General features: G+C 51.0%; 7 protein-coding genes across 7 annotated transcripts; 4 read left to right on the top strand and 3 right to left on the bottom strand.

Annotated features, from left to right (window-relative positions):
• Nucleotides 1–630: 630 nt before the first annotated feature.
• On the bottom strand, nucleotides 631–2,267 carry MIND_00613300 (RING-type domain-containing protein; the record flags this gene model as incomplete). Its single annotated transcript, XM_037362885.1, has 4 exons — nucleotides 2,150–2,267; nucleotides 1,711–2,087; nucleotides 1,463–1,654; nucleotides 631–1,377 (listed from the first exon to the last, which is right to left on the bottom strand). The coding sequence occupies exons 1-4, from the start codon at nucleotides 2,232–2,234 to the stop codon at nucleotides 631–633; spliced, it is 1,401 nt and encodes a 466-aa protein (XP_037220806.1). The 5' UTR covers nucleotides 2,235–2,267.
• A 1,893-nt stretch (nucleotides 2,268–4,160) lies between these two features.
• Nucleotides 4,161–5,312, top strand: MIND_00613100 (NAD(P)-binding protein; the record flags this gene model as incomplete). Its single annotated transcript, XM_037362884.1, has 8 exons — nucleotides 4,161–4,340; nucleotides 4,393–4,559; nucleotides 4,606–4,641; nucleotides 4,693–4,766; nucleotides 4,814–5,001; nucleotides 5,046–5,121; nucleotides 5,175–5,230; nucleotides 5,283–5,312. 8 exons carry the CDS (start codon nucleotides 4,161–4,163, stop codon nucleotides 5,310–5,312), a joined length of 807 nt encoding a protein of 268 aa, XP_037220805.1.
• Nucleotides 5,313–6,244: 932 nt separating this feature from the next.
• Nucleotides 6,245–9,647, top strand: MIND_00613000 (Tetratricopeptide repeat protein 28; the record flags this gene model as incomplete). The annotated part of the gene is made up of 7 exons (XM_037362883.1): nucleotides 6,245–6,508; nucleotides 6,558–6,709; nucleotides 6,761–6,908; nucleotides 6,956–7,029; nucleotides 7,082–8,492; nucleotides 8,549–9,028; nucleotides 9,081–9,647. 7 exons carry the CDS (start codon nucleotides 6,245–6,247, stop codon nucleotides 9,645–9,647), a joined length of 3,096 nt encoding a protein of 1,031 aa, XP_037220804.1.
• A 1,246-nt stretch (nucleotides 9,648–10,893) lies between these two features.
• MIND_00612900 (UbiA prenyltransferase) lies at nucleotides 10,894–11,945 on the bottom strand (the record flags this gene model as incomplete). Its single annotated transcript, XM_037362882.1, has 3 exons — nucleotides 10,894–10,947; nucleotides 10,999–11,861; nucleotides 11,915–11,945. 3 exons carry the CDS (start codon nucleotides 11,943–11,945, stop codon nucleotides 10,894–10,896), a joined length of 948 nt encoding a protein of 315 aa, XP_037220803.1.
• A 1,026-nt stretch (nucleotides 11,946–12,971) lies between these two features.
• MIND_00612800 (Rtt106 domain-containing protein) lies at nucleotides 12,972–14,334 on the top strand (the record flags this gene model as incomplete). Its single annotated transcript, XM_037362881.1, has 8 exons — nucleotides 12,972–13,013; nucleotides 13,063–13,081; nucleotides 13,125–13,413; nucleotides 13,457–13,478; nucleotides 13,530–13,608; nucleotides 13,658–13,904; nucleotides 13,958–14,072; nucleotides 14,125–14,334. The coding sequence occupies 8 exons, from the start codon at nucleotides 12,972–12,974 to the stop codon at nucleotides 14,332–14,334; spliced, it is 1,023 nt and encodes a 340-aa protein (XP_037220802.1).
• Nucleotides 14,335–14,358: 24 nt separating this feature from the next.
• MIND_00612700 (uncharacterized protein) lies at nucleotides 14,359–15,687 on the top strand (the record flags this gene model as incomplete). Its single annotated transcript, XM_037362880.1, has 7 exons — nucleotides 14,359–14,874; nucleotides 14,922–14,955; nucleotides 15,007–15,117; nucleotides 15,166–15,293; nucleotides 15,347–15,426; nucleotides 15,475–15,523; nucleotides 15,574–15,687. 7 exons carry the CDS (start codon nucleotides 14,359–14,361, stop codon nucleotides 15,685–15,687), a joined length of 1,032 nt encoding a protein of 343 aa, XP_037220801.1.
• A 635-nt stretch (nucleotides 15,688–16,322) lies between these two features.
• MIND_00612600 (uncharacterized protein) lies at nucleotides 16,323–17,275 on the bottom strand (the record flags this gene model as incomplete). Its single annotated transcript, XM_037362879.1, has 2 exons — nucleotides 16,323–16,712; nucleotides 16,766–17,275. 2 exons carry the CDS (start codon nucleotides 17,273–17,275, stop codon nucleotides 16,323–16,325), a joined length of 900 nt encoding a protein of 299 aa, XP_037220800.1.
• Between the last annotated feature and the right edge of the window lie 446 nt (nucleotides 17,276–17,721).

Raw genomic sequence — 17,721 nt, 5'->3', positions numbered from 1 at the left:
CATTACACACGGTTCTATGGTACTTTCACTTCTCGCTATATACGAAGAAGGTGGGAGGGAGATTGTCCGTCTGGATGAGATATGCAGAGTTAAGTAATTGTGCAGATGGTGTCTAGGTGCGTGAGGTGCTACAGAAAGACCGCGTCCAGGAGCGTGAAAGCTGGGGAAAACGAAGCAAACGAGACCCAATCTCGATAAAAAAGAGTAAAAGGCTGGTATGTACGTGCGTGGTATCAAAGTGTGGGCTACAAGGATGAGCATATTCAAGGACGCGAGAGAGAGGAAGATGGAGAGCGAAAACAGAAGCGAAGAGTCGTGGAAAAGCTGTCGGAAAGGGAAAACGAAATTCGAATATGTACAGTACTGCGAATCGGAGAGTGCGCAGAAGCAGTGACCGACTAGTATGCGGTGTGCCAAAAGCGAAAATGGAAATAGGACGAGATCGCCGGTTTGTGTGTTTTTTTGGGGGGGGATGAGTCGTACCCGATATGGAAGTCGGGAGAACGCGTCTGGGCATTAATGTAATGTGGCATTAACCACGATGTCGTTGAGTCGTAAAGGTCCGTGAGTCCGTGAGTTCATTGCGCCGTGTCGTTGCGTTGATTTTCTTTTCTTTTTTTTTTCTTTTCATTAATCATCGTCTTCTTCCTCGACCGAGACTCGATAGCCACGGAATGTGTAGGCCGACCGAGAGGGGGGACGAACCATATATTTGACTTTGTCGTCAAAGGTGTTGGGAAGCCAGCGCTGGTGCAGTGCTTGTGCTTCATATTTCTCTTCTGAAAGAGATCGAGCCGCAAGTGGTGGCGCCGAAGGGTGTGACAGACGACGGGCACGTGGAGCAGGTGCGGTTGTCTGAACTGGAGCTGGTGTATGCGAGCGAAGAGGAGTCGATGCGGCGGTCATGGACACGTGACGCGTTGGGGTGGGGGTCGTTGTGTTGGCTCGGGAAGGCGGAACTGGCGTCTGAGCTCTAGTGGGTGATTTCTCGAGACGGGCAGCCGCGTTAGCGCTGGCGAAGCTAATGCTATTGGAACGTGTTGGACCGGGAGTTTGGGATCTGGGTGGGGCTGGAGTGTAAGGACGAGGAGGGGAGACTGGGCCAGGTGTTTGGGCACGTGCCAGATGGGGAGCAGGTGTTGTTGGTCGAGAAAACAACGATGATGAACGAGTATGGGTCCAACTGAAGCGAGCAGCGGAAGATGCCGATGAGGTGTATGTTGTGGGCATTGGTGGAGGTGATGGCGAAAGATGACGGGCCTCCATGGACGAGGTGGGTGGTGGCGGGGCAGGTTGGGTCGCGGGGACAATTTTCATGCGACTCATTTCCTGCCTCAGGCTTTGACATTCCTGTGCCTTTTGGGAATATGCGGTTCGCTAAAGCTGGTTAGTTGCTGACTAATCCGGAAAATCGTGACTCACTTGTCTACAAAACCCAGTCAGTTCAGGTCATCGCAGACACAGACAAGTCGACGCACCGTTTCAGTTCCGAATCGAGTTTACTGTTCATGAGGTCTAGGTCATCGAGCTTGGTCTTGAGATTGGCTTCAACATTCTTGGCCAACCGGCTTGACTCAGAATGAGCCACCTGATTCGTAAGGATCGCGCGTAAAAGGGCTGCGCTAAGAGTCAACGACGAGATTTGTGCACGAGACTGTGGATCGATGGTTGAATAGCGAATTGGAGCGGAAACGATAGCCGAAAACCTACCTCGTCGTCGTCTTTGGGATCGGACATGAGCCACTCTTGGAGCTCCTTGTGGAGATGCGTCACCTCCTCCACTGAGCACTTCTTTGCTGCGACTTTGGCAACCTTGGCTTCGAGACGGCGAGCATCGAGACGAGTGCGAGAACAGCCGTCAGCCATCATAAGTCCTTTGTTCCAAGCATCGCTAGCAAAGTCGGGAGGGTTGGTGTCGATGTTGGGAAGTCGCCGGGGCGTGGTCCACCCGCTAGTATTGAAATCGAGTCGAATTAGACGAACAGAGTCGGGAGTAAAATTTTCTCGACAAAAGGGACAGGCAGGAGACAGCTTGGGGGCAGTCTTCTCTGCAATAGTCATGCAACAGCTAGCGCATAAAACGTGTCCTGCAGGAAGAAAGTAAGAATCGGCGAAAAAAAGAGCGAGGAAAACAGAAAAAAAAACGGACCGCAAGGGATTGAATTCGGAAGGCAATGGGGACCGTATTCTTCTGCGCAAACATCGCAGGACGAGCCAGGGGTGAGGGTGAGCATCACGGCCGTCCGACGCAGTTGCGCAGAAGAAAACAGAGTTAGAAAGAGTTACCGTCACAGGGTAAAGGTTATAAAAAGGACCGTCCAAATTTGGCATTGTCCGGCCAGATATCGTCGATTACTCACCCCGAGCACTGGTGACGCGTCACCAACCGCGCATATGCCCGCTCCGAGTCCGCCACTGGCCTCAACGACGAGCAATTTTGCTCAGATTTCGCCCCGATCAAGTCGAGATTGATGTCGTGATGTTGTGTCTGAACCCTAGCCCTGGTCGTCCGAAACCACTAGAGATGCTGGCCACGGTGTCGACGGGAGACTCGAATTCTCTCGAATCCTCGGCCATGCCCAGGCAAAGTCCTGCGACCGTCTGAATCAGCCGCCAATGGTCCGCGGAAGCAAAGAAACGCGTGAGTGAATCGCTGTGAATCGATTGCTGAGAAATGCTTTCATATTCATTTGATTTGAAGCTTGGTGCGCCGCGAAAGACACTCTCTGTCATCTTCAATTTACCCGCTTTGACCGAGCCACCAAACTCCGTCATAAACCGTTCCGTTCTCGCCAAGGGCGGGATTCACACACTTGGTAAGCGATCTCGACAGCCCATCTGCAAAGATACATCACCCGCGATACCCTTGCCCTTGCCTCGACTTCAATGTTGTCTAAATGTCGAACGTGGAGGGGGAGTATAATGCTGGATGCATGAAAAGGAAGGGAGACGTCCAAAACGTGAAGGCCACGAGGCACAGATAACAAAGTAGCCTTGTTTGCGTTTATCAGTGCGCTCTTTCATGTGATATTATTTTTACACCACGCTTCAACTCTCGAGCGAAAAACTGCCCCCCGCAGCAGCATCGACATCCATTATCTCATTCAAACCAACGATTTCAAAGAAACCCTTTGGTCCCACCCCTCCACACCCTTCAACATCACTTCCCTGTGTCTTGATCTCCTGGTATGCTTTCCGAATGGCCAGGGCAGCAGGAATCATCCCGGAACACGGAAATATAACAAGTTTGAAGCCCATCTCTTTCGCCTCCTTGACAGTCCAGTTCGGAGTCACACCATTGGTCGCAAGATTGAGTAGGACGGGGGTTGGAGCCAATGTACGAACGGCTTCTTTGGCTTCTTCTTGAGAACGGAATCCTTCGATGAAAGCAACATCTGCCCCGACGGAAATTGCTGCTTTACAGCGGCGAATCGCCTCGGAAAGTCCAGCAGGCGCAACGGCATCCGAGCGAGCAATAATTACAATGTCCGAGCCTAGAGCGGCACGTGCATTTGCAGCTGCTCGAATGCGGATGAGATATTCTTCCAGAGAAACAAGTTGCTTGCTCCCCAGGTGGCCACAGCGCTGCAAACTCGTCAAGTCAACGAGTCTAACTCATGGATCACCAATTCACCTTCTGCTGCACTTGGTCTTCGATGTGAAACCCCGCGACGCCAGAACGAATGTACAACGTTGTAGTTCTCGCACACATGGCAGCGCCACCGAAACCGGTATCCGCTACAGTCAAGATTCGTTTAAGGCGGCCGGTCAACCCCCGAGATAACACCCACCATCAGCAATAACAGGAATCGCATGGTTCAAGCCAGCAATCATGGCCGCGTTGCTGAGCATGTCGTTTAGAGTGACAATTCCGAGGTCCGGTTGGCCGAGCACAGATGCTGAAGTTCCAGCACCGGTCATATAGAGGGCCTCGAAGCCTTCACTCAGAGCAATGCGGGCGGATATTCCATCATAGACACCAGGGAGAACAGTTATTTGGTCACGGTCGAGTAGCTCACGGAGGAGAGTGGATGTAGGCTTCATTTCAAGCCTGGTAGTTCGACAAAGAGAGGAAGGACATCATGCTAGAAGATGGGGCCAAAATCAATCGAGGTGGTGCACGTGACATCAAACCTTCTATTCTCTGCAAACAAACAACTATGGGCAACATAATACCTTTCAGTCTGTGGCATCTGACGCCAACCAACACCCTCGCCCTTATCCAACAGTCTTTCTTCTGTGGAAGACCGAAATGGAGTGCGGACGATATGCCAGACCTCACAGGGAGAGTAATTATAGTAACCGGCGGGAACTCAGGAATCGGAAAAGAGACGGTCAAGGTGCGCCTCATGCTCTCGCTTGATTGACCGCCGACTCAAGAAACTTGAACAGGCCCTTCTCCAGCATAATGCCAAGGTTTATATGGCCTCCCGAAACCCACAAAAAGCGAGTCAAGCAATTGATGAGCTAGAACGAGTAACGGGGAAACGAGCTATATTCTTGGAACTTGACCTTTCCGATCTAGCGTCGGTGAAGAGTGCTGCGATGGAATTCCAGAGGTGCCAGCATTTGATGACAGGGTCGTTCGAAGCTAACTAATGTCAGGCAGGAGACGGAGCTACATGTCTTGTGCAACAACGGGTATGTGTGCGCTTGACCGTTACTCCCCCTTAATCGACATGCCAATACCAGAGGGATCATGGTGCCTCCCAACCAACGGAGCACCTCCAATGGTTATGACCTGGTGTTCTTAACCAATGTGGTCGGTAAGTCTTCCTGAGGCTCACTGTCACACTCTGACCGTGTCAATTAGGACATTTTTACCTGACCCAGCTGCTTCTACCAACGCTATTAGCGACTGCACGTGCACACAATACGGCCCGAATCGTCAATCTGACTTCCATGGCCCATTACGTGGCCACGGTAGACTACGCGACATTTGTAGAGAGTCCCCAGCAGCGCCGACAAAAGCCCTTTGTTCTATACGCGCAGAGCAAATGGGTTTGTACCGTTTCGATATTTGAAAGTCGACTCAAGACAGATAGGCTGATGCTGTGATGGCTATGGAGTTAGCGCGTCGCTATGGCTCCGAAGGCATCGTTTCCGTGTCTGTGAACCCAGGTGCATAGAAACTCCAAATCATGTTGTGATTTGTAGCTCAGACCTCTTTTTAGGTAATCTCAACACTGACATATCGCAAAATACGCAAGGGAGCGTTGCTCTATTGTCGGTGCGTACCCCCGTCGGCGCTCTGGAGTCGTCTTTGACTAAGGACTCTATAGAAGCTCTTCTTATTCTACCCGCCGGCCTAGGGGGCTGTGGGACAGCTATGGGCTGGCACCTCACCAGAAGCAGCTGGTTTGAACGGCAAGGTCAGTGAACCAATGACAGAATATCGCAACAGTTATTCATGCTTCCGCCCTTGTTCCGACAGTACATTGCACCTTGGGGTCAAGTCCGACAACACCGTCCCGATGTCGATGATCCAAAAAATGGGCGTGACCTGTGGGAATGGCTAGAGGAACAGACACGGAAATTTGAGCAGTCGATGACCCAGTAGATGCCAAACAAGCAGAGTACACGGTACGCTTTCTGGCCAGTATTGATTTTTCAATACAAGTTGATTCACCTAACAGCTTTGCCACCTGCCGTTGTTAGGCACATTTTCTGTGAACCCAAGAGATCCGAACCCGCGAAAAAAGTCGTTTGCACACGTTGAACCACGGAAGGAGCATACGAGATAACAGCTGTTGCTGCGCTCTAAGACGCCGAGGATCTTGAAAAGGGCAAAGTACTAATCTGGCTCCAACATGACATTTGACAGTTGACCGTGGAGGTGCGTAAAACACGTGGCCGCGTCTGACGACAACAATGATACCGTGTTTAGAATCCGAGGAGGGCGACGAATTCGAAGAACGCCCACGAACGAGTTATACGCAATCACTCCAAACATCTAGCAGATCACTCATGTCTTGTTTCGTATCCTGACCCACTTCCTTTCTTCCAACCACCGTTGAAAACCGCTTCGCCAAAATCCCTCGATGACGCATCATGACTACCCGCACGCCACCATTCAGTTAATTGTTGATGGTGTCTTTCGAAAGCTCAGCTACTTGACGGAATTGCTGTGAGGTCCGGATTCCCCACAGACTCCTCCATTCGGTTTAGCAGCCCCGTGGCACCGGAATACAGCAGTTTAAAAAGATACGGTCGTTTCGCCCCCTTTCTTTCTTTCTCTCTTCCTATGAGTCGCTCAGCGAGATTTGCGGGCAACGGCTGTCGAAGCTTGACAACTTCTTCCCTCCCTTCGTTCTCAAACTATTCTGCACCTATAACCCCAGCAGGACCTTCGAAGCCAAGCCGGACGGCCACAGCTATTCCTGTATTGCGTCTCGAAACAGCTTCAGTCTTGTTCGCAATAGCCAAGGATGTGGGGGAGGCGCTTCAACACGTCCCGTATGTCAAGGCGCTGTGCGGGGTAATGCTGCAAATTATCAAAATCAAGGAGGTGAGTCGTATGTTCATTCTTTCCGCGTCTTTTTGACTGCGGATATCAGGAAATCACTGATAGCAAATGGCGATGCAAGGAGCTGGTCGAGAAAGTTGAACGGCGGTCGGAAGTCATCTTGTTGGGACTGAAGAAAATCTCGGAGGCACCGGGCAGAGATGGACTGAAGGATCTCGAGGACGATCTTGTTGCATACCACAGGTGAGTCTCCTGTCATATTTCTATCTTTCTCCACGACTGACTTTCCCAAAGACTTCTCCAAGATGTTCATAACATTCTGCTGTACTGCGCATCCAAAAAGATGAGCCATCGTGTCGACCGCTGGCTGAACCGTGGTCAGCTGTGGGAAGATATGCTTCGACTTGAGCGTCTACTGGATGACTTTCGTGTTAACTTCAGTGTATGGTGCCTTTTCGTTGCGACTCTTTCCTCGATTGACAATGCCAGGATAACCGATTGGTTCACATCGAAATTCAAATGAACACGATGAGCAATTTGCTAGTAGGGAAGACCCGAGGCTTGTGAGTGGAAGCTTGAAATGCTTAACATTATGGACTTAATGGTATCAAACAGACAGAGACATCGTCCATTAATACCGCCCGAGCCACCATTCTTGTATGGCAGGGAGCGCGAGCGAGCAGCCATTATTGCGACCCTAACAGGTTCGGCTTCTCCTCGAATAGCCATACTCGGCGCTGGCGGAATCGGCAAGACCACACTTGCGATCTCTTGTTTATACGACAAGCTTGTCGTTGAACGCTACGAGTCGCGTTATTTTGTGGCATGTGACGGTGTAACCTCAGCTGAGCTGTTGCTCACCGAACTAGCTAATGTTCTTCGTCTACCCCGCGATCAACTAGACGAAAACATGCACGATATTGTCCTTTCTGCTTTCCGACGAACCGCGACCGTCATTTGCTTCGACAACTTCGAGACCGCATGGGACAATGCAACCACTCGACGCGCGGTCGAAGAAGTACTTCTGGAATTTATGGCTATCCCGACTTTGGCTTTGTTAGTAACGATGCGCGGTACACAACGGCCGGCTCCAAGTGCTGGTTGGTCTGCGCCCCTTCTTCCTCCTCTCCATTCACTTCATTTTGAGGATGCTGCCAATGTGTTTCGTGCGATTGCTGGAGAGGTTGACGAGTTTGCGGAGGAAATGATACGAGAGGTGGACTGCATTCCCCTGGCAGTGACTCTTCTTGGACATATGGTACAAGAGGAAAACGAGACAACAGCCACCTTGGCACGGCGTTGGAAGAACGAGCGAACTGGTTTGATAGACACTGGGGGCGAAGATCGTTTATCTAAGCTCGACGCCTCAATCCAGTGCTCCATTTCGTCGCCACGTATGTGTGCGGATCCCTTTGCAGCCAGCGTCCTCGCCCTTTTGTCTGTTCTCCCCGATGGCTTTCCCGATCGAGAAGGGTTGGCGGATCGGCTACAAAACTACTTACCACCCGAAGTCAACCTCCATAGGGCGGTGTCAACGCTCAAGCGGGTGGCGCTCGTTCACAATGAAACACTAGTCGAAACCCCTCGGATACGACTTCTTTCACCTGTCCGACACTTCAGCAAAGCCAATCTCCATATCCCACCCCCATTCCGCACAGCACTCGTCAATTTCTACATCCAACTTCTCGAGGAGGGGCGTGACCATGCAGACCCACGGGCCCATGTTATCCCTCCGGAACTGCTCAACATCCAGAGCGTTTTTACAGAGGCTTTCGCCAGTGGCGATAATCGGCTTGCCTTGATAAAAGCGTCAATAACATACACAGAATGGCTCGTCTTTATGGGATCTGGGGTCGATGACATAATCAAGCTTGCGATTCGCAGTAGCCCGACCTCCGAGCTGTTGCCAGCCTGCTATTTTTGGCTAGGAAGGCTCTGTGTGAGGCGTAATGATGCTGACGGTGCCCACGATGCGTTTCGCAAGGCAATTCAACTTCATGTTGAAGCTCACGACACTGCTGGAGAAGTATGTTCTATGATGCAGCCGAGATGAAACGTTTTGCTGACTGGTTTGCCCCCAAGGCCAATGACTTGTACGAGCTCGGTAGCCTCTATGTTCATTGGGGCAAACTCGAAGCGGCGGAGGCTTCCTTCAAGCAAGCCCTCCAGTTGCATACGGCAGAGCGAAACTATCTTGGCGAGGGGTATGACCTGCTCGAGCTGGGGAAACTGTTTATGCGAGCTGGGCAACTGAAGGACGCAGAGGTCTGTATGACAAATGCCTTGAATCTCTTGAGAGCAACACAGCATGTTGTTGGGCAAGCACGTGCTTTACGACGACTCGCCGGCGTGTTCATGCGACAGGAACGTTTGGAAGAGGCGGAGAGTGCGCTCTATGAGGCTGTCCGACTTCATCGACAAACGAAGAGCATTCTAGGAGAGGCACATGATCTGCGACGTTTGGGGAACCTCCATCTATGGAGGCACCAGCTTGAAGAAGCGGAAGTGTCATTCAACAAGGCTGCCGATCTGCACAGACAAGCTCATGATCTCCTTGGCGAGGTAATTGGTTACTGTCTGCTCTAGATCTGTCGTGCTGACACAACTGCGTTAGGCAAACGACCTGGCTAGCATGAGCGAAGTTTGCATGGAGCTCGGACGACTGTCGGAGGCGGAGTCGTACTTGACCTACGCGCTCAGGCTGCATGAGCAGACCCAGGGAGTGATGGGCCAGGCGAATGACCTGCAGAGTCTCGGGGAACTATATGCACGCAAGAGGCAATTACCGGAAGCGGAGAAAGCGTTGAGCAGGGCAGTCCAGCTCCACCAACAAGTCGGCGAGAAGATGGGCTGCGCGAAGGACAAGCACAAGTTGGGCTGTCTTTATCTACGCATGGGGGCACTGGGAACTGCTGAAGAGGCCTTCAAAGACGCCATTTGTCTCTACAGACAAGTCAGCAACCAGGCGGGCGAAATCGAAGGACTGCACTCGCTTGCGAACCTCTATGCGAAGGTGGGGAATCGCAAAGCGGAGGAGGAGGTGCTGAAATCGCTCAGCGCACTCAAACTGGTTCCGATGGTGCGATTTGCGGCCACTGGGGAGGAAGTGGTTGCGCTGAGAGTTCCACGTGACCTCGATATGATGCACCGGCTGGAATATTGGTCAGGCTACTCGCCGTGAGTTGGCGTTTACCTTTGCATTTTTATTTATTTCATTGCATATCATATCATGTAAGTAAGTGTGGTGTATGTTGTGTATAGTATAGTCCAACTATTTCCAAACGCGGTCACGTGTTTGTGCGTGCCTTCGATTCCTGGCCGAGTCTGAACGGAAGTCTATCCAAGTCCTCCATTCTTTGCGGAGACAGCTCTCGTAGATAGTAAGGAATGTCGTCCAATTCGGTCTCCTTGTCGCCAGAGCGTTGCCTAATACTAGGCGGCCCGTCTCTCCATTTCTTCAAAGTCCAACTGAATGACCGTAGTCACTTTGCGCATGGGGACCACTATATTCAATATTGGCGGGATTTATGCGTCGCCGTTTGTATTCCCCGGGCCCGAGTTAGTGAAATGTAGAGGCTTGAAGTAGCGATCTAAGCCTATGCGGCAAAAGGACATTCTCGGGTATTAGACCCCGCTCTTGTTGGCGTATAAAAGCTTGTCAATGGACCCCCCCATCCTTCAACCTCGTCTTCTGATGTTGTCTCTCACTTTAACAGCACTTGCATCTCAGTGCATTTTTGCCATTGCCACGCCAGTTCAGCGCGCTACGACGTGTAACCCGAACTTCGAGGGTGTGGGAGTGTCTATAATTGCTGGCGGAACGGAATGGGGTGTCTCCCCTGTTGTGGCCGGCACTCTGCTCAACAAGAACATCGGAAGCTTCCCGCTGAATGCAACCGCGGAGTGGCACGTTGAGCAGACCGGTTCCGCGCAGACGTCGTACATCATTAAGTAAGTGTGGCATTGACATTCCAGTTATCTGACTCGTGTTGACTAGAGCTATCACCAACAATGAGCTGGTTGTCGATGCGGGCGACGGTCAACTTGTGTTGGAGAGCATTGCTGCGGCTACTAGTAAACAGTAGGATGGATGCCTTTTCTTTCAAGTTGCGAGTGTTGAACCCACGTAGGAGTCAGATCTGGGACATAGATTGCAAACGATGTGTTCAAGGCGCATCTTCTGACCCTGCAGGAGGCGAATTTGCTTCGGGTTGTGCGATCAAGTCAGCCGCCAGTGGGCTTTGCGTCCAAGACCAAAAGGCCGGGACAGGCTTGGTGTTGGCCGAATGCTCCGGCGTGGTCGCTCAGACTTTTGATTTCTGGACCGCGACTAAATAAGTCTATGAATTCGATAATAGCTACAGTGGCGATTTTAGCGATTAAATATATATGTCTACGTACAATATTACTAAGTTGACCCCTTCCTTTTATGGAACAAGCATCGGTACGGCAACGCAACCGCAGTAAATGTAGGTGAGGATCTGTTCCCCAGTCAATATCAATTGGACAACACTTTGGAGAACACCACTGACCATGTAAGTTTTGTGATCGTACCGGCTCGACTTGCCAGTCATCACTCTGAGCGCCATATAGAACATAGCCATCGTCAAAACTGCCCCACAGTAGCGTTGCGAGTAGTGCAAAAACCCAGCTTGCCAGCAGATAACAGGGGCGATGCAGACGAGGAGGGTCATTATCCAGCGGAAGTGAGTTCCGAGAACGATGGGGAGAGTACGACGTCCAGCAACCTTGTCTCCTTCGACGTCACGCATGTCTTGTATGCTCGCCACGAGCCCGAAAACGCTGCTCAGCAATACCCCCCAACGCGTCTGATGTCCAGAGATGGGGGCCGCGAGACCCCAAGCTGCCTGTAACAGGCACAAACTTCCGGTGGACATGAAGAGCAGGTTCTTGGTTGTCCAATGCTTGTCTCCTCCGTAGAAACTCGTGTAGACGGTGATGAAAACCCACAGGGCAGTCCATGGGAGGACGCCCCACATAGCACCAAGTACAAGATGTAAGACTGTCGTTGCATACCAGCGAATATAGGCGCCTTTCATGGAGGCTAGCCCGGACGCAAGAGGGCGGTCGGGTTTGTTGATACGGTCCTCAGCTACGCCGTTGATTTGGTTGGCGATGTCGAAGTTGTAGATGTAGAGGATGAAGTATATGAGTGAGCGCCCAAGAGCACGGGCTATAAAGTGGGGTGAAGGACTTGAGTCGAGAGAGCGAAGGGCAGCGATTGTGTACATCATCCCAGGGATGACGCTCGCTGACCAATCGCGCTTCGTGAAAGCCCAAAAGACGCGAATTTCGTGATCAATGACATCGGCAAGATAGGGAAGCCCAAGAAGATTATCGAAGTCTGGCGTCGTTGCAAGACCAAGAGGTGAGGCTACTCAATGATCAACATGCTTGAAGCCAGTGAAGGCTGACTCTAAAACACACCTATAGTATTCGCGTCCTTGATAGAAGACATGTAGGCCGTTGGAAGAGAAAGGGAGGAACGATCTAGGGAGGATGGTGTCCAAGTACAGAAAGCCAGCTGCTTTATATAGAGATCATGGAGGGTTCATGTCGGGAGATTCAAGTGCGATAAGACCGAAAAGTGTTTGACGCTTGACGCGTTGCTTGGTTCAGAAATGGCATCCCAACCACGCGACAAAAAAGATGTCCGGCCGCAAGTTGAAGATGCTGCAAGTTGAAGGCACCTCTTATTCGCATTGGGCGACATCGTCATTACTGGCCGCATTCTGGATGCGCAACATCGCACTGTACTGCGTGAAGTGGCACTCATTTGCCTTTCGAGGAGAGAGTGGCAAAGCATTCCGCTTGTCAGAGAAATGTGGTTGCTCGAATTGATTAGCGGCGAATACAAGGAAGCTGTGCGATAGCACCGAGGTCCTGAGAAGTAAGGAACGAGGATTGAAACAGAAACACGTCAGACTCGAGTCCACGATATTGAGAGTGTCTTTGTGCTCGTCGAGGCGGTGAGGCGTCGATCCGGTTCTAAAACAACTCCGGCTTCAAGTTGGCAGAGACATTCATGCTGCCTGTGAACATTTGCAGCCCAATCCAGGCATATCGTCTTCAGAGCAACTCAGTGTGATTTTACAGATGAATAAACCATACCCGCAGTTCACGGAATTTGCAGAGACTCGGGTTGATATTCCGCTCAGGCCGTCGAATGTCTCCTCTTGCTGGCGGTTGCTGCAACTTGAGAGCAGTCACAGGCAGTCACAGGGTGACGTCACTCAAAGACTCGAGATTCTGTTCCTCGTTGTCGTTCTGGGGCTCACGAAGACTCTCTCCGGCGCCCTTACTCACAATATTCCCTTCTTCACGAATCGCAGCATAACATGACGCAGCCGATCGTGTCAAAATTAGAAGTGGCAGATCTGATAGTTGCATTGAATATTTTCGATTCTTTGGACCCGGCCTGGATACCTTGGCTAAAGTGATACTTAGGGTCTCTCCATTTGCGCCCATGTTCTGAGTTTCTCTCATGGCACAGACCAGCCATTTTCTCGATTTTTTCCCTCTAGCGGTCCGTCCTTCTACCTTGCCACAAATTCTCCAACTAATGATAAGCGCAGATAGACTCGTTGGCATTCGGTACCTTTCCACCCTCCCTATCTCTCCTCAACAATTCATCCAGACCCAGGCGTATATTCCAGTTTATTCTTCCAATGCATCCAGATACTATTCTCGCACCGACGAGCCAACTATCGACTACACCTCGGCTGCATGTTTGCGCTTTACTTTCTGTCAACCGTCCACCTTGTTCTGGCATACACTTGGGCTTTCCTGGGGGCGACCAACAGCGCTTTCCCTATCTATGAAATATTCACGTTGAAAGATCCACCTCCTCCGTTATTCGGACCAACCGACGGTGTAGGAGTGCACGCTCTCGCCACTCTTCTCAAAATACGATGGGTTGTGGCCAAGTATGCTCCTATTCGCATGGTTTCATCCTCTGATGTGCCTCAGTGCTATCGCAGACGGCGTCCTTGTACGCCACTATCAGTTTTTGCTTCGTCCGCTCCTTCTGATGCACTCCCAGATCCATCGATGCTACGTTATTTGGGGCTGCAGTTGGAAGGCCATTGCGGTCCCCGTTCTTTCTTATACTTGTACAATCAGTGAGAGAGTCTCATCACTTACTACCGGGGTGTTAATGGACAATTGCAGTTGGCGGTTTCTTGGAGATACTGCCGCTTCCACCCGCCTCTGCGCGTGCGGCACTGATGGTGGGATATGGAGGCGTGTTTTTCACGAACGTGGTGGCTTCGGCGCTCACTGGTAACCTTCGCAATACCATCTTCTTCCACAGTTCATTTACCCACTTAGCTGGTCGAATTTGGTACCAGTCCCGGCATCTCGCCAAACTCATGGGCAGTAGTCCGCGAAGACGATACAGCGACTTGACCGCAATTATGTAGGCGTCTAGTCATTCCACTGTGCCATGACTCTCTAACCTTGTTGAACCAGACTCGAAAGTGGTCTTATCTACCCTGCTCTTCTCATCATCACCATCGTGATCTTTCTCACACCGTCGCCCACGGTCTCGGTCTTGGTCTGCATCGCAGTAGCATATCATCTAGTGGTGTGTTTACACATCCATCATTCGCATTTGGACTCACCGTATTGGTCGATAGGGAATTGCTCCCACTTTGATCATCGTAAGAGTTGGCCTCGGTGTGAGCATGCAAGATGTGCAAACGAGTGTGACCCTGGGGGTTTCTGGTGCTACGTCAAGCTCTCGACAAGGCACAAAATCACCTGTTCTTGGTCCGCTGCGGTTTGCACTTAGTCCAGATTTGGACGCAACAACACATATTCCCTTATCGGGTTGGAAGACGCCTTGATGGTTGCTTTTCTCTTCGCTCAATATGTATGTACTGTATCGTGTAAATATTTTTGTACCGAGTTTGGATCAACTGATGCGATCACCACCAACAATTTCTTTGCCTCCAACCGCCACCACAATGAATGTCGCTCCTCCTCTAAAACAAACTCTGGACTGGTCTGAGCTTGAACTGTGGCAGCGAGACAATCCAGGTATCCAAACTGGATACCGACGCCTAACGTATTCATGGGTCGCTTGCTTAAAGACTTTGACATGGTGGCACAATGAGACGGGTAGGCAATCGCTATTCATCCTGCTCAAACTTAGAAACCAAGTGAATATATGGTCCCATCTACTTGGGGCCCTGGGCCTCATTGTCGTGCTTTTGTTTTCGCTCTACAACGGCAATTACCTGTCGTTTGCCCTGCCGGACACCGATTCTCTCGCGGGAATCTCCACCCAAGGCGACGAAACGATCTTCACGGTATTCTTGGCCGGGGCTTTCATCTGTTTTTCTTGCTCGGCCGTCTTCCACTCCGCCTTATGCCACTCCGAGCCTGTTGATAAGTGGATCGTTTCTCCCTGCTGTGAATTCACAGCGTCCAGATCGCTAAATACATGAACCGAGTTGACTACTTTGGTATTTGGCAACCTTACCTGCCGCTGATGTAAAAAACAAATTTCACGACAGGCATTCTGGCACTCGGTACCGTCAACTACTTTCCAACTTTTCACTATGCGTTTTTCTGCGAGCCCGGCCTTCGCAATCTCTACATTGCTCTCATGACTGCCTCTGGATCAAGTGCGTTCATTAGTTTCCCAACTCAAATACTCAACACCATTTGGTCAGCTGGAATATACCTTGCCTGCTCTCCGACATACGCGTCTCCCGAGTATCGCCGAATGCGGACATATACTTTCTTCGCCTGTGGTGGAGTGGTGCTTGTGCCATTCGTGCATGCCATCTGCCGAAAAGGAGTTGGTCTCATTCCAAGTTCTTCCTCATCATATCTCTAAACCAGTTTTGGCAGTATCAACAAGCTGATCAAGCCATCTCTTTTCGCTGGATCGTCGTTGAGGCAATGTTCTACGTCATCGGCGCGCTCCTCTAGTTGGCGCCGTTCTTCTCCTTCAGTGATTCTGACCTGAATATAACTAGCTCTGAACGATTCCCCGAATCCCGCTGGCCCGGCCGGTTCGATTTGATCGTAAGTTGCATGCACTTTTAAACCACGCTCGTGCTCAGGGCCAAAACCAGGGCTCGTCTCATCAAGTTTTCCACATTTGCAGTCTGCTCGCCGTATTAGCGCACTGCCAGTCAATCGTCACCAGTTTTCGCTATTGGCATGTCGTTAGAGGTGGGATCTGCTAGTGGCATTGAAAACATGATAAGTACCATTCTTACTCTATGTTGTAAAGTATTAGAAGCTAGGATTTAGATTCATTTCATGAGCGCAGACAAGCCAAATGGATGACCGTGCCTTCCCCTGGTCGCTTGCCCGGCTTTCTCCGATGCGACGATAGAAAACTCTTCCTTGGCTTACCCCACTTATCGACAGCGCGTACTTTGGATCTACCGCCTTCCGACCTATTCGGTTGAGCTCAAGCTGCTCAACATCGCGCGAGTCGGCCAAGATTAGGTAAACCCCGACTCCCATAAAAAAGTGCATTAGTTTTAGTTTATACAGCTACACTACTTGGGTTAATCTACATATTCCACGCTGGCGGGCTATGTACAACCTCGCCCTAGCAAGCCAAAAAAAGAAAAGAAAAGATAATAATCCGATGTTGAGTCCAAGTCCGTGTCATGTCTATCGTAGAGTCATAAGGAGGCAGAGAGAGATGGAAGGAGACGCAGAGAAGAAGAAGGGGGTTGTCATCGAGGTAGTCATGTTTTTGTGAGCCTGCCAGATGACTGGGTATGCAGGCAAAGTATATCGAGACCGGGCCCAGGAGGGGTATGGGGGCTTTTGAATGAAGAAAACGATGGTGGAGAATTGGAGCAAATCAACACGAGGAGTCGAACCGAGCTTCTGCGTTGACTGCTGGAGGGTTGCCCAGATCGACACTACCCATGGTCCATGCACGACTGCGCCATCCAACAACAGAAGTGCCAGCCCGAATGAGGTCGCTTAGTCGTCCGTGCTGGCGAGCAGCGGAGAGGAAAAGCGAGGAGGCCATGACGGGCCGACGATGTTCGGCGCTCTTGCCTGACAGATCGTCTCCTAGACATAGTGCTTGGAGGGCAGGATTGGAAGATATGTTGAGCAATGTTGGGGACCAGAACGATGGGACAGGAGTGCGGAGAGTTGTCAATGAAGAGGCGGATGTCAGCGCATCAACCAATGGGGAGAGTGAATGGTCGGCGGAAAGAGGGAATGCAATGGTGACTGAGTCCTAGACGAGTGAAATTGATTAGGAATGAGTAAACGACGCGTAAGAACACGCACAAGCTTTGGACAAGAAGTAATAACGCCAGCTAGAGCATCGAGCACAGCACGAGGGCCGCGCTGCGAAAGGTAAGTCGCAGCTCCTTTGCGAATCACAAGCTCTTCGAGGTTGTGAAGACCATGTAGGGCTCCTGCTAGCCCAAATTCGCGGTCTTCGAGAGGTAATGTGATGTCGAGATAATGGACATGAGCTAGCAACTGGAGAATCTCGATGTCTGTCTCGGCTGGGGCGAGTAGAACGAGTCTGCGAACACTCCGAGCAAGTGATGGTTGTTTATGCAATGCTTGAAGCAGAGCTTTGGATTGGCCGGGAGTGTGAATAACAACGGTGTGGTAGAAAAGAGGAACGGCGATTCGGTGGAAACTGGATGATACGAGTAATGGTGCGACTCGCGTACGAAGGTCAAGAGGTGTGTGCCAACTTGCCCGAAGTGAAGGAGCTGGACTGGCAATGACAGCGTCAGCCAGGATATGCTCGACTAGTTCTTCAGGGAAGGAGGCGAGAGACATGGTTGGATGAGGTGGTCGTTGGAAGAGTGAGGTTAAGTTATATAAAAAGGAATTGCGTCGGCGGAGAAGGGGCTAGTCTATAAACGTAAAAAGGAAGCACTATCCCCGAGTAGACACAAGCACCCACAACGACGGCCCAACTGATTCGCCTTGACGGTCTAAGCGAAACCATCGCGTAAGCGAATGGCTGTTCACTTTTCGGAGAAAATTGATCCCAATAATTGTCCCCTCCCTTTCTTCAGTCACCCACAACATCGCCTTCGGCCGAACTCCCCGCTCAACCTAATTGTCAGTCCTCTGAAACGACCACACAGCAACCTCTGTCTCCCTCTCTGACCGGTCAGCGCTTATCTATCAGCTCCGAATCGCGACGATTACCGCGCTAAATGCAGAGCCTGAATTATGCCCTCGATTAGACCCAATGAATGACGCACTTGCTTTCAATC

Source organism: Mycena indigotica (assembly GCF_014461135.1).
Source record: "Mycena indigotica strain 171206Taipei chromosome Unknown Mind.scaff0005, whole genome shotgun sequence".
NCBI lineage: Eukaryota > Fungi > Basidiomycota > Agaricomycetes > Agaricales > Mycenaceae > Mycena > Mycena indigotica.
Note: the sequence above shows the minus strand (reverse complement) of the source record. Positions and strands in the feature narration are given on the sequence as shown.